The sequence below is a fragment of the Rhinolophus sinicus genome, chromosome 11 (assembly GCF_057876585.1).
Source record: "Rhinolophus sinicus isolate RSI-liver-muscle chromosome 11, RSI-T2T, whole genome shotgun sequence".
Lineage (NCBI taxonomy): Eukaryota > Metazoa > Chordata > Mammalia > Chiroptera > Rhinolophidae > Rhinolophus > Rhinolophus sinicus.
The window spans coordinates 16,855,979-16,871,669 of NC_142511.1; the positions used below are offsets into that span (position 1 = coordinate 16,855,979).

Genomic DNA, 15,691 nt, shown 5'->3' on the forward strand with positions numbered 1-15,691 from the left:
GTACTCAAAACAGCACAACATGTAGTCTAAAATCAAGATTTCTGTCATTCATTTAAACTTTGCATATATTGCCAAATGGCTTACGCATCAAATTTCTCTTGCATTGATAACTTTTTCAAAACTAGATTTCAAATCATTTTATTTTTAATCTTTTGAATTATAGCCAATTTTAAAATCAGTTTTTGGGGTAAATCATGTCATGGGTTTTTTGGTTTGTTGTGCCTTAAATATTTAAATTACTGCACTAGAATTTAGTGGTTTGGTGCCTTTCCCATATCTTTTAGAAATTAACATTCCATAGGTATTAAAACAGATGACAACTAAGAACATTTTCAGTGAATTTTCATGTTTCTGTAACTGACTAGTTTTGGGGAAATGAATCGTACAATCAAGAAGTTAGTGTGGAAGACATTAGGTTACTTAATTGAATCATCAAACCACTTAGCCGTTTTAAGACTTATACATCATATTAGAAACAGTTTGTATTCCTATTATTTTCCCTGTTTTTGTCGGAAACGAGGCTATGCAACTATTGACTTTCTATATTTTAGTTGGGACAGTACTTAAGTAATGCTTAGAAAATCCTATTCCAAGTTCTTAGAATGATTGCAATATTATTCTCTACTTATTGGATATAATAAAGTTTCAGATTGATAAGATGTATATACCAGGGGTGCCAAAAAAATGTATACGCGACTTGTATTCATCTTTTGTTATAGGCATATATTGAGTATTACAACTTTAATACAGTTTTTTCCTTAAAATGTGTGTACATTTTTTTTGGCACCGTGTGTGTGTGTGTGTGTGTGTGTGTGTGTGTGTGTGTGTGTAATATCTCAGAGAGGAGTCAGTTTGTTTTAGAATAAGAATGAAATGATTCACTCACTCCAAACATCTAAATACTTGTGGCCATGAGGCTGCAAATGGGTTTGCCTTGTGAAGATATACAAAGATTAACTCGTTTCAAATTCTACTAACTGATATTATTCTTGAAGAAAGTGATTAAGTTCAGAATTTGTAACTTATGCCATATTTTAATCTAATCGAGATGTATACTTACTTGCTCCTGTTCATGTAAAGGTCATTAGACTTCTTTAAGAAAATAGTACTTTCCAGTAGTAATATTGATTTTTAGGGTAAAGTGAGCTCCTGTGCACATGGCTAAAGGATGAAGTCCTTTTGCTCTCCACGTCAGCCTCAGATAAATAACCTCAATGAGCAGGTTATTTTTTTACTCACTTCCTAAAATCACCCTCAGTCAAAGAAAGCCAGAAGGGAAGCACTAAGACTAAAGTAACACTTTTGTTGACTAGCAGATGTCACTTAAATAGGCCTTTTGGTCTCATGAGTTGGCATGGTTATTAAAACAAATGAAACGGGAAGCTGTACTCTTGATAACAAACAGACTTGGTATGCTGTTAGAGTTATTCTGTGGGGTCTGCAGCCAGAAGTTACACTGTAACTACCATATGCAGGCCAGATAGTCATACTTGCTTCAGGAATTAAGTCACGCTATAAGGTGTAACATTGTACTTAAAGACTTTTCCATTTAAAAAGAAGTTCCACTTCTCTAACTCATTGCATTTTCCAATACCACTTCCTAAATGTCATGAAGTGGTACTGAAAAGCAAGATACTGGAAAATAATCACATTGCGCCACATTTGGTCTTAATATAAGACATCAGAACACGTCTCTAACAACAACGAGTCCTTCAGAATCAAGGCCTGCCTCAGAGTTGAAAAATCTGATGAAATGTGAACAGAAAGGTTACCTGTTTCTCGAGACCTACTGATTTGCCTTTCTGAGTGTTATTGCCAGAGGTTATTGCAATACTGCTACATTTTTATAATAGTGTGTGACCTGTGTTTTTTTGCTCGAGTCTGCAAAGTTTAAATGTTAGTGACAGAACATAGACTAGCTTCTGAACGTGCTTTTTTTTTGTTTTGTTTTTGAAAGAACAAAAACTGCTGTCAGTGAATGCTTTAAGAAAGATTAAGAAAGAAGTAACTCCAAGATCCTGAAAATGGTTTCCCGTATTGCCAAAAGAATTTCAGTGCTTTTTAGCAAAACACTTGCATATAATACCTTAAATCTCATCACATGTGTGCACCAGGAAAAAATTTCCAAACTTTGTGGAGATCCCCGTGGGAAATACTGGGGAAACAATACAAATAGTATATATAAAAAAAAAAACATTAAGTTTGCATATCTGATGTCAAGATGCTGAGGTAATATTGACTGCTTAAAAACAACCCACCAATCTTTGCCTCTGTTATTGCTGCAAAAGACATTAACACTGATTGAGTTACCTTACTATATCAAAAGTGGGAGGGAGGATTTCATGAACATTTACAGAATGTTCAAAGCAAGTAAAAGAATGTAAGTGGAAAAATACAGAACTACAGTTATGGTATTATCCTTTCTATCTGGAGTGAGGGAGGCAGTCCAACCCCAGTGGGGTTTATGATTTTAGCCTTTTCATAGTTGCCCCTTTGTGAATTTTCAGGTTTCCGCCCACTCATTCTATTTCCAAGTGAAGCCTTAAAAATAAAATTCACAAGTTCTTAATAAATAGTTGCAGTTCCTCCTGAAGATGCTGGGTAAAGTGCAGAGAGAAGCACCATCGAAGCCCTCTTGCTGGTTGGTGTATGGCTTTGCCTAAATTCGGATCTGATAGCCCACTTCATTCAGAGTGCTGAGATCAGCCACCTTCTTTTCAGGCAGAGCAGGCCTAAGGGTAAAAGACAGAAAGGGGGTGGGGGGAAAGGGATGGGATGAAGAAAGAACATTTAGTAGTTTCAGGGGCCTCGAGTCAGTTTAAGGAACATTGTAATAGGCTTTCAGCCTAGAGTGCCAAACAGTTTTACAGATTGCTGACTGAGTTGGTTCAACTTGAAGCCTGAATTGGGTCACGCTATAACTTCGGAAACCCCGTCCCTGTGAACTTGACAAGGGTCTAGAAAGTCATATATATTACAGGAAAACTAAAATTCTGAGCCAAATGCTCCTCGAAACCGTGGCTTCCTAGTGTTTGTGCCGTGGGGGAAGCCCAGCAGCTGCAAGCCATCTCAAGCGACCCCGATTCGGGCGAGTCTCGGTTGTCTCTGACAGAGGTTACTATTCCAGAGGTGAAGGTACAAAATCAGGGTGACCCTTTCAGAATTCATCCGAAAAAGCATGTCAATATGCAAAATCATTCAGTGGCAAAACACCTCTCTTAACACATTTTTAAAAGTACTTCTTTCCAGTTCTTGTGCTAACTGTAATATACAATTACACCTAAACATTGTGTTCTCCCCTCCCCCATGTGCCCTACTTTTAGAAAATCCAGTAATCAAAAATTCACTTTTTCAAAGATTAAGCTTGAAGTACTCATCTGTATTCCTTGCTTTGGAAAAAGATTAAGTGGGAGTCATTTCCTAGACCAATTAAAATATGATTTCCACACTACCTCTCCGGGTATTGTAACTCTGTAAGCATATTCCTTACCCAAATATAAATTACCTCAACATCCATTCTCCCCTTCTTCCTTATAAAGACACCTCTGATTTCTAGCCGGGCACAGAGCTGCCTAGAATACAAACTGCATTTCCCAGCCTCCCTGAAACCTGGACATGGCCTGGACTAAGGCGTAGCCAACGAGAATGAAGAGGAAGCGGGGTGTGGCCATCAGCTACCAGAACACCTCTTCAAACGACAGCTGGCACGTGCCCTTCATCTCTTTCTCTTCCTTCTTGCAGAAGTGACGGCTGGGGCTGGGCCCTCGAGTGGCACACTAAAAAGGCAGAGCAGTAAAACGCCCCCCCACCACTTCTGTTGAGCTTCTTTCATGTTATGGTTAATCATGGTTAAGCCACAGCTTCAACTTAACCTTCCCCGTGGCCAAAGCCAACCCTAACTGGTACCATTTCCCTCCATTAACTCACTAATACACGCAAATTCAGACAATGCTACGAACAGTGGGTGGTGAGGAGGCCTAAGGCAGGTTAGTGTGTGGAGTAAGGAGAACATGTTTCTAGCATGTTCTCTATAATTCCACTCAGGACAAGCAACCCTAAATGGAGTCCAGAGACTCACTTCTAAGAGTCAGTCTTCTTCCCTGGAACCTTAGGTCCCACGGAGGCCCTAAGCCACAGTGACTCTTCAGATCTCCCACTGTCTCTGAAAAGTAAGCAGTTCTTGTGCTAACAGGAGAATTCCTTGTGCCATGGTCCTTGCAGCACCTACAGACTCGCTCACCCTAGTTTCTGAAACTTTCTTGCACGTGCTTTCTTCCTGGCCTGGCACCTTCCTCAACACCAAGTCACACCTCTCCTCCGGAAACGCATGCTGCCCTTCACGTATGAAAGCAATGCTAATAAGACACTAGCTTACCACAGTTTTCAGGTGCTGGAAAGGAACTGCACTGACCTATTTTCTCTCCCTCACTCTTTGGACCAACAGCCCCTGCTGGAAAGTTGGTGGTAGCAGGACAGGCTATGGGAAGGTCAAGGGGACCCAAGCCGACCCACTCAACCCTGTAACGTGGGCTTTCCCCAGACCCCAGCAGCACCAAGCCATGGGCGAGCCACCTGCTCAGAGTTCTCAGGTGGCCACTCACCTGATTTCCTCCCTGTGGAGCCACTCAGCCCCGAGGAACAGAATTTTCACATTTTTCATGGTTTGTGAGTCCCTAAAACTTCACCCTTTCCCTTTACCCCTGTTCTGCTATCGGCAGCCTTGGAAATAGGTGCACTTTCACTTGGGGGTCTGGCCTCCTTTTTCTAAACCTTTCCTTAGCACTTCCTCCAGTTCCCCTATGCCTCCAGGCCCTGAAAAGTTACCGTTCTAAACTGTTAGCCTTCCAATGTGCCAGTCATTGTTCTAGGAGGGTTATATGGATTAATTAATACCATCACCTTATGGGGTTGATACCATTCCTACCCATATAACAGAGGAGAAAAGAGAGGCACTGGAAGTTACGGAACTTGCTCAAAGCAAACTCATATGGTTAGCAAATGGTGGAGCCAGAGTTTGTCCCAGAATCTAGAGCCCATGCCCTTAACCATGACGCAAACTGCCCCTGTCCTCCTGCACTCCACACAAGGACCCTCCCAAACACCTGAGGATGACACCGTGGCCACTCCTGCTTCCGCACCTGGCCTATGGAATGCCCTCCCGCATGTCTTCCTGTCACCCCTCCGAAGTGCACCCCGAAGTTGCCACTTCTGTGAAGTATTTCCTGACTTCCTTCCCTCACCGCCTACACGGCTCCTTGCTCTGTATGCTATGGCATTTCTTTTTGTATGTCAGTTCAGGAGTCCTGCACTTTCATAATCCTGTGCCTGCCTCAGAGATTGAACAACTTGAGAACAGGATCAAATGAATTCATCTATGAATCGCTACAGTTGAATATCCTGAATCTCTCAATAACCTTTGCTCGAGTTCTCACTAACGTGTAAAGGTCTGATAAGGCTTCATTATGTCACCCTTATCATGGGATATTTTTATTTTAACAGAGACAAAGTCCTAAACTAAGAATCCAAGTCACCATGACAACATTCTAAGAATTAACAAGTAGGAAGAATATATATATATTTTTTCCTGGGTAGGAGAGGCTTTAGCTAACCTCTGAAAGCCACTTGGGAAACCTGCCCACTTGGAAAGCTAAGTAATGACAGATAGCTTGAGGGTTTCCAGAGGAAAGGAACTAGGTTGTCTCTTTCCTCTGCATCCCACCCTGCCCACCTCCCCCTAGGAACCCAGAATCTAGAGGAGGAAACAAAAGTCTAATACTGGCAGGAAATGAGTTAAACTGAGGTTCCTGGTGAACTGCCTGGAAGATGAAACCCTTTCCTTTCACAGCCACACCGCTGCCATTGCCTGGCCTGGCGAAGGGCAGAAGTGGGTTAGCACAGCATGCCACCTGCCTGCAGGGCCCAGCCAGAAATCCTGTTCAGTCCTTGCCAGCTCCTCTGAGGGCCAGAGCTGGGTGAGCTATTGTGTGGGGAAAGGCCTCTTCCAAGGGCTTCCTGGCTATAATTAGAACATTGCAAAGGGATTTATTTTTCAGAAACACACGCACCAGGGCGATGATTCAGCCGGGTTTGCACTTGCCCAGAACCTTTCATCAGATCTAGGGTTATATTTTAGACGGAACGATATGTTTCTCAAAACCCCTCCCCAGTCCAAATAAGGGTTTTCCTTTTGAAAGGCTCTCAGGCCGCCTTCTGTTTTAGGGGAACAGGGATCCCTAGGGAACTTTCTTTTGATGCATTTTGTGCAAGGAAGGAGGGGGCACACAAATGGATAATCCCTGCCTCATCTGTTGTCACATAAGTGTATCCAGGATGAACTAGGGTGACCGCTTGACGGTCTGATCCGAAGTCTATCCTGAACCCCAACCTCCGGCCTGCATTCCAGGGTCAGCTGTGACAGAGGCTGTCGGCAGGGGGGGTAAGTTGGGGAGGACAGGTGGTGGTTCCACAGAGAAGGTATTCTGTGGGACATACTCCTAGTATTCACCCCCGCTCCCCAAACCTTGACAGTTGGGGGAGAGTGGACCACCTCCTACATGTGCCGGGCAACATACCGTCCTTCACACATCCTGAGGCAGCCTCAGTGAAGAGGAAGAGCTCAGCTGGATTGGATGAGGGCGTCAGGGAAGCCACAAGAAGCCTCAGAACCAGAAAGTGACGGCAGCATATTGGGGACCAAAGTGGGGCGCACATCACATCCTGGGGCTGAACATACAAATTGGCATGTGTCTGTGCGACACTGGGTTTAAGAAAAGAAGCAGTAAGTGGAAGGAAAGCCTACAGGGTTCCCCCTAAACCGCTCAGTCCCTTTTCTGTACCTCTGATCAAGGGCTGTGTTGGGGGCATCTCCTCTCCTCACTTCTCAACGCCCCCCACGTCCTCTGCCCGGCTGTTGTTGGGCAGGATTGGTCAGAGGGCCTGAGTGGCAGCCGAAAAGCAGGGCTCCTGAAACTTGCTTGCTACTCACTCATTCACAAGGATTTATTACGCAATAGTATGTGCCAAGAACCTTCTAGAACCCAAGAACCTTGGGGTGACCAAGACAAAGAGTAGTAGTTCCTGCCCTCAGTGGAGCCAAAATCCATTCCCTTTCTTCTGATGCAAATGTACCTCTTGCTTCTCCCCTTCGAGTATAAGATAATTCAGGGACATGGCCCATCTATGTCACTTGGGGCTGCCTGATGGGGGCCACCAGTCAGCCCAGCCATGCTTCTTGCTCCTGTCTCCCCCGAGGTCACACTACCCTTTTGGGTGGGGGCGCACATGTCCATGTGTTCACATGCACTCACCCTCACACACAGACACACTTTGGCTGTATTCTTTGTGAACTCAGGATTCTAGAAAGGGACATACAGTAAATATGCAACTCTACCATTAACCTCTTAATCTGTTAAGGATGTGAAACAGATTAAATCGGGATGGTGCTTGCCCGGCATTTACAAGTCAACCGGAGGCCCCAGGCCCTCCTCTCTTGTCTAGTGTGGCAGGAACCAGGGCAGGCCAGGCCCCGATTCAGGATTTCCGGCCTATTTGGGCAGGCCAGCTGGAGGAGCACTGGGGTAGAGTGGCTCCTTCACACCTGTCCCCCTCCTTCAAGGCCAGTCGTGCTCCTCACTCACATTCCTCACTTCCCAGGACTGCAGGCACCCCGCTGGCAGCTGGCAGGACAGACAGCTGAACTTGCTTTGTAAATAGGCCTCAGCTGAGAGAGATTTGGCTCTAAAGAGACTCTCCAGCCCTTTGCCCATTCCTTCAGGCTTCCCCAGGCGGGAGCCACCAGCCACTGTTTGAGATTCCAGAGCACACCTTCAGGGCTCTGATTTCACCTCTCCTTTCTGTGACGGAACCCCTCTAGGAACCCCAACTCTGACTATCTGCAAGAGTCAGTTCTGGATGCCCCGGGCTCACTCTGCCTGTGGTCTCCCCTGACAAGGCCCATCACTCCATCTCGGTTTCCCCAAGCATCCCCAGGGGCCCTGGCCCACGTGAAATCCCGTGGGGAACTAAACTGGGCATTCTTCTGGGTGGGAAACTACTTTCTCTGGGCTTCTGGAAATAAACTTTACATCATCTTGGAGGTTTTACTTTACTTTTCCCTCCATAGCCTTTCTAGTTTTTTTTTTTCTCTCTCTCTCTCAACCCCTTTTATCTTCTATGCTAAGGAAATTTTCTCCTTTCAACCCTTGGGGATATTTTCTCATTTGGGATCTAAAGACAATGACTTCCGGGGCCCTGTTCAAAGTGACTTCAGTGTGGTGAGCACAGGGGAACAAACTGATTTGTGACGTCATTAAACAGCACCAGACCTGCCCTCACTCAGCCAGATGCCTGGAGGCAGCTTCCTGATCCTTCATGACAACTTGGAGCGGGAAGGCCATTGACCAGCTTGCGGCCCAGCAGTGAAAGGAGACCTTATCTTAAGGTGGGGCTTATTGACCTCCGCAACCCTGAGGGTGTCAGGCAGGGTGAGCAAAGCCCAGGACAGCCACAGCCGTAGAGACTGTGACATTATGATTTATAATAAGAAATATATGAGTTGGTCTTCATCCCATTTCCTACATGTGAAGAGCCCTAGAAGCATCTTTTATGGTAATGAGGTGACTCTGAGTGGACTCCTGGATGGTGGCTGGTCACCAGAAAGACCAAGCCATGATTAGGAGCTTGGAATTTTCAGCCCATCGCCCCTTCTCTTAGGAGGGGGAAGGACTGAAAATGGAGTTAATTATTAGGTTGGTGCAAAAGTAATTGTGGTTTTTGCAATTTTTTTTAACCTTTTAAACCACAATTACTTTTGCACCAACCTAATATCAATCATGCATTTGTGATGAAGCCTCCCCAAAAATCCCATAAGTACGGGGTTCAGAGAGCTTCCAGGCTGGTGGACACATCCATGCTCAGAGGCCAATGCACCCAACCCCACGGGGACAAAACCCCCTCACTTGGGACCCTCCCAGACCCCACCTTATGTATCTTTTAATCTGGCTGTTCATCCTTCCTTTATCATATCCTTCAATAAACTGGTAAACGTGAATGTTTTCCTGAATTCTGTAAGCTGCGCTAGCAAATTAACTGAACCTGAGATGGGGGTCACTGCAACCTCTGCTCTATAGCTGGTCGGTCAGAAGCATGGGTGGTAAACTGGTACTTTCGACTAGAGTCTGAAGTGGGCACAAGGGGAGGCTGTCTTGTAGACCCGGGCCCTTAACCTGTGGGACCTGACGCTGTCTCCTGGCAGATAGTGTCAGAACTGAATTCAATTGTAGGACACCAAGCTGGTGTTGCCAAAAATTGCTTGGTGTGGGGGGAAATACCTCCACATATTTGGTGACCAGCCGTGTCAGAAATGAAGTGTCCTGGATGAATAGTAAAGGAGACGCACAAGAGAGAAACCGTAGGGAAGAACTGGGGGGGGGGGGGGGGGGGGTTCCCTACACAGGACAAAAACTGGGCTTTCCCATACAGAGAGAGAGAATGAAAAAGTCAAATTAAAGAAAAAGAAAAAGAGGAAAAGAATTATGAACAGCAAAGAGGAGCGGAGGACGGACAGAGGAAAACAGGAGCCGATGAGAAAGAAGACAAAGAGGTTGTCATGTGTCCTCAGGGACTCCTGCCCAATTTAGAAGAATGTTCCACACGGTCACGCCACTGCGTAGGAGCTGCTTTCATGCTAACACAGGTAGTCCAGCCAGAAAACCACTGTCCGCTCATCCCGATGCTCCCAGGTTCAGGTCACAGGCAGCAAGCCCAGAGCCCTGGGCGGTCAGAGAGGCAAAGGACCCCAGAGGGCACTCGTGGTTCTCAGTGGGGGTGCTGCAGCATTGTAGGCAGAACAGTTCTTTACTGGGGAGAGTGGTCCTGAGCTTCATAGGACATGTACCATCCCTGGCCCCCAGGCCCTAGTGGGGAGCACGGTCTTCACTTCCCGTCCCACCGCATTTCTAACCATTCTCCCCCAGAGGGGATCCTGGCCCCTGTTGAGAACCACTGTGACCGCCCCTCAGTGAAGAAAGAGCTACAAGGCGACTGAGGAGGAGGCCTGTGAAGGAGGAGGTTTATTTAAGTTCACAGAAGATCTTTTAAACATGGATCTCAACCTCCATCTCCCTGTCTCTTTAAGAACCACAGGAAACAACTCTACTATTCTGTGTGGAAGGTGCTTTAAACACTCCTTGGGGAGCAGAGTATGAGAAAGGATTGGTGGGTGGAGAGTGGAGGAGTCTCTGTTTCCCTTTTGAAACTTTGTCTCAGCTGCTGCTACTGTGTTTTCCCGAAAATAAGACCTAGCCAGACCCTCAGCTCTAATGCCTCTTTTGGAGCAAAAATTAATATAAGACCCGGTATTATATTATATTAATTATATTATATTATATTAATTATATTATATTATATTATATTATATTATATTATATTATATTATATCATGCCAGGTCTTTTATTATTTTAAAGTAAGACCGGGTCTTATATTAACTTTTGCTCCAAAAGACTCATTAGAGCTGATGGTCCGGCCAGGTCTTATTTTGGGGGAAACACGGTAGTCGCAGCCATTGCGACTTGCCCTCCCACTCAGCTGACTCTTGTCAACCCAGTGACACTGATCCTCCTTTCCAGAAGGATTATTCAGACAAGTACAAAAATGGAGAGGAATGCAGGCCTGGAAGTAGCTCCAGGTGTAGGGAGGAGGGGGATGGGGGTACAAAGCCACTAAAATTATCCACACAGATGGGCTGGGACCCCACAGCTGATGGGCCTCTTGCCTGTTATGGTCATTTTCCACCCTCTGGGCCACGCCTCAGCTTCATGATGGCACCCAACACATTTAGAAATGACTTGATGGCCTTACGTAATGCGGAAATAATAACAGTGACATGGTCACCGAACTCTTCCGAGTCCTGACTATTCTACAGTAGGATTCCCAGAGTTTGGTGGTTAGTGGGTCATAACCAAATTGGTTACTTTCTCATTTCCTTGCCCAAAGCAAGATTACATGGAGAAAAGCCTGCTTGGTGAAGGCCATGGGGAGAAGCTGAGAAGCTGCTTTTCTCCAGACACACCCCTGGGAACCAGGGTGTCCGGGTACAGTGGTGTAGCAATGGCAGAAGCAGGGATCTGGAGAGGGAGGGAGGGGCTTGGTGCCTCAGTTCTTCTCGTGGTCCCCACCTCTCTCAGCCCTTCATTTTACTCTCTTCCAACATGGCAGCCTCTGTAATCCCTTACCCAGCCCTGCAGCTCAGAAATCAGGGTGTAGAAGGAATTAGGGAGAGAATCTTCTCTTTTATAACACCTCAATCCATTCTGAAACTTCAGCTAAGATATTTGCCATGTAGATTCCCTTCCCGACCTCCAAGCATGGAGAAAAGAGAAAAGAAGTGACGAAGGCTCCCATCACCAACAATAACCATGGTCTTACTGGATTTGCTCATATAAAATTGTCCACAGGAACCTACAAGCTACCTGGGTTCCCTTGATGGTCAGTCTTCCAAAGCCAACTGGCTCTAACTGTGAAAAAAATATCCCCAAATTCTGACCCACTGAGAGGAGTGCATGAAGAGCCGCTGGAATTAGGGCTTTGCCCAAGACAAAGGGCTGTGGGGAGAGGACATGGGGCTGAGGGTTCAGGGGCTGGTGGCAGCCACTCTTCACCATTTTGGAAAAGGTTGTTTTCAGTGAACAATGAACCATCACCTCGGTGCTCCTGGGGTCTCCACGCTGGGCATGGAGGGAGGAGGGGGATGGAAGGGAACCCCCATCTTTCTGCAGGTCTTCCTTCCCGAGCCCTCTGGTGACTGCCCTGTCCCTAGTCTTGCTCCCCATTCCCAGGCCCCCTCCCACACTTCAGGTGGGAAGGAGGGGAGAGAGCGAGCGGGGCCTGACACTGGAAAGTGGATTTGCACTCACAACTGTGGCGGTCTAACAGCTGTCCTCTGCAGACACGGACATGGACGCTTGCCTTGGCTGCATGACAAAGGAGCCAGAGATTAGGATATGGGCATGGCCCAGGGGAGGACCAAGAACTGAATTTCTCTATCTGGCCCCCAGGAGAAAGAGTGCTGGTTCCACACAGAGGGACTTTAGTGGGGCCCAAACATGGGGCCAAGCCAGTGTCACATCCTCTGACTTCACCTCAGTAACCTCATTATCCAGAAGCCCAGGCAGGACTGGGCAGGGCTGAGCTGCTGAACCACTCGATGGCCTCATCTTCCCCTCTCAGCAGACCCTGTACTTTCATCTTAATACCTGTTATTTCTTAAGGCCAACCCTCAGTTCTCCCAAACCGACTGAGCAAATGGTGGATCTCCAAGTGTGGTCCCTGGACCTACCTCATCAGCATCACCAGCACGTTCTCAGACCCCATCCAGGTCTGCTGAGTCTGAAACACTAGGCGGTGCCCCCCAACAATCCGGTTTGACAAGCCCTCCGGGTGAGTCTACGCATGCCCAAGAGTGACAGGACCCTTCTCTCTATCTTCAGCGGGGCCCTTGTGCTGTATGCAGCCCTTTCTTCATCCCATACTGATAACCCACCCACACTTCCTCACTCCCACTGGGTGACCAGGCCTCCTTCACTGGCAGGATAAAAGCCATTTAATGTCTAGTCCGTCCACTTCTACCTCATCTACCTTAAACCCTCCCTCATTCCCCCTTCTTTGGCCCTGCCCTCTCAACCACTGTCTTCGGCAGACATACGCATGCCCTACACATTCTGATTCAGCCCCTCTCTCTGATTATTGCTTGCCAACCTCCTATTCTGGTTCTTCCTCTGGCCTCCTTAGGGCCTTGACATCACTTCTTTTTCTCTTCTCACTCTCCTCACAAACTTATCCAGCTATCGTTTCAGCTGTCACTTCTAAGTAGATGGTTCTAATATTATCTCTATTCCCCAACTCCCGCAAACTCCAGACCTGCACTTTTCAGCAGCTTCTAAGACACTCCCCCTGGATGCCTAAGAAGCACCTCAAATTCCACGGTCCAGACTCAAAGCCCCCCTCTTCTTCCACTCTTCTCAAAGCACCACCACCACCACCGCCGCCACCACCACCACCACCACCACCGTGTAGCTTATCATCCTGACTTTTGTCTGCACAACCAGTTTCTAAGATCTTATCGGCTTTACCATCTCCAGACAATCATGGTAACCTTTTCTGGTTAACAAGCCTTGGGTGGCAAAGTTCCTGAGGATCCAAGTAAAATGCATCCAACAGGAATCATCTTAAAGAACAACAGCGTTCATCCATTCTGTGCCTAAATCAAGCAGGTAGAATGCTTAGGGTTCCGAGTGCTCTGGGATCGCAGCCAGAGGAAAGAGGACTTTGGGGACTGCTCAACATTTGCTGAAGCTTGGGAGCCCCTAAGAGAAGGGCTCAACCCTCTTCGGGCAGAAAGGAGAACAAATCAGATTAAAGGGCCCCCCTCCCCTGCATCATGAGTAATCAGATTCCTATTTCTGGATCACTCACTCTATGGGAAGGGTTTACATGTTCACAGTCTTCTGAGACCACTGCTACTTTGTTCAGTGAAAGCAATGAAAGAATGGCTGTTTGAATCAGGAAGGAGGAGAGACAGGGTAAGAATCAGGGTCAAGGGTCAAGCGTGGCGGTCAGCATCAGGAGCAGGATTAGGGTCAGAGGCCACGTCTGAAGTTTGAAGCCATCCTGCCCCCTAAAAGCACAAACCTAGGCTGAAACCACCCTGATCTTCAGCTTCTCCTGCTATAGGACCACCCAACCCCCCCACTTTGTCATTTCTCCCCTTTCAAATCCTGGACTCCGGTCATTTTAGCCAAGGCCGTCCTGGCTGTCGATGCTGAGCCCTGGGGTTGCAGTAGGAAGTAGATTGGAGACACACCAGGAACTTTCCTTGGCACGGACAGCACTTCGTCTTGTCCTGTTCTTCAGACAGATCCAACATTCCTCTTCCTCACCACCTTCCCAGAGTCAGGGGAGCTGGGCTCTAGCCCCACTTCCATCACTGACCAGCTACAAACTCAGTACTAAGAACCACTTTGTTTTGTATTCTGGTTTCTTCACTGGAAAATGAAAATTGTAAAACTCTGCCTGCTTCCTCTACAGGATTGATAGGAACATAATGAACAAATCCCTCTCATTACCTCTTCTAACTTGCTCCTGACACCTTGTAAGGTAGGCAAGGAAAGCAGTTTTATCTTCTTAGTCGCATGAAGAAACAAAGGCTCCCAAAGGATTTGCCCAGGCTGCTCAACCTGGACCTCTGTGCACTGTGACACATGGCCCAGCATGGTGAGAACATCACGTGACACAGCATGCGGCTGTTATTAATAAAAGTAGTATTTTTTCCCAGTGTAATTATGGCCCAAATATTTGCCAGTGGATTCTCACTGGTTACTTTGGGCAGCCTTAGCATCTGCAATCTGTCATTTCTTAAGTGGGTCATTTCGACCTAAGAAGTTGGCGTGTAGTTACTAGCCTCAGGGCTAAAACAGGGGAGGGTAGAGTCAGCCAAGGAAGAGGAAGAGCCTGTGGGTATTTCTGATGCCACCATCCATGGAGGGCAATCACACAGAGTGCTACAGAGTTTTAGGAAAAGTTCATCAATTCTAACAGTCTCATTTTGGAGATGAGAGAATTTAAGCCCAGAAAGCTTTCACGACATATCTATCACATAGGTTATCAGAGCTGAGCTGGCTCCCGACCCAGTTTCCTAATTCTAAGTCCACTGCTCCTTCCATACTGCCAGGATTTCGGGCTACCCTTCATCTCACTGTGTCTGGGGCTTATCCCTCCAACTGTGTCTACAGCTCAGTCAGTAGAGTAAGAGGAATGGGGGTGATGTGCATGGTAGATCCTTTCCCATAAAAGATGTCCCTTGAATGAAGGGCAGTCCTCTTGGAGCTCCCCGTTTGGTTCAAATGCCAAGCCCAGGACACAGCTTTGTCCCCGTGGGCCAGGACAACCCCACGAATGGGTATGTTAGGCTTAGAGGAAATACTACTCACGACTTGTCTCGCCTGCCGAGCCGTCTCGGGGGGCTTGCCTGTCTCCTTCGGGGGGACAAGGATTTTCCCCGGCTTCTCACTTGGGTTGGAGAGTGGGCACTTGCAGGTTTCAGGATCTGAAGGCGAGATGAGGAGTTACCACACAGACCCCACCCTCGTGTCTTCCCACAGCGCGGCATCCCAGCCCCCAGCCCGTTCGTGATCCCATGGTTGAGAAGGCCCTGAGCTGGAAGACTTCCGGGAAGAGTCTGAGATACAGATGTTCCTCTCTCGTTCTGCACTGGCGAGAAGCAAAGGTACCACTTCCCAGGAGGTGATATGATGACACAGTGCCTGCTTTTCCACGGCACAGAGAGGAAGCAGAGCACAGGGCCTCGGCCTCCGGGGGCTGTGTGTAGTTGCTCAGCAAATTCCTGTCTCATGAAGACAGAGTCCCATCCATATTGCCTGTTCTAGAGTGGTTTCAATTAATCAAGAATCTCCACTCTAGGTTCCGCATACGGAAGATGACAAGTCCCCACGTGCTAAAGACAAGAAAGCCTGAATTCAGACAATCCTTTCCCCTGTGCTCCTCAGTGTCTGCAGAGCATTCTTTCAGTGATTCCCCAAGTCCTGGACGGACAAGGACAAGCAGGCATCATGTCATCTTGGAAGTGACATGGTAGGAAGAAGAAGGGCTTATGAGTACAGTTTAAATAAAGCCAAC

General features: G+C 47.1%; 1 protein-coding gene across 3 annotated transcripts in view; it reads right to left on the reverse strand.

Moving 5' to 3' along the window:
• Window positions 1-202: 202 nt before the first annotated feature.
• VASH2 (vasohibin 2) overlaps window positions 203-15,691 on the reverse strand; it is a 37,600-nt gene continuing 22,111 nt past the window's right edge. For all 3 annotated transcript variants that reach the window (XM_074322175.2, XM_019738038.3, XM_074322176.2), the window contains 2 exons: window positions 14,986-15,101; window positions 203-2,732 (listed from right to left, as the gene is read on the reverse strand). In XM_074322175.2, the coding sequence (XP_074178276.1) occupies window positions 2,660-2,732; window positions 14,986-15,101 (189 nt within the window). In that variant the 3' untranslated portion in view covers window positions 203-2,659. The remainder of the gene's footprint in view (window positions 2,733-14,985; window positions 15,102-15,691) is intronic.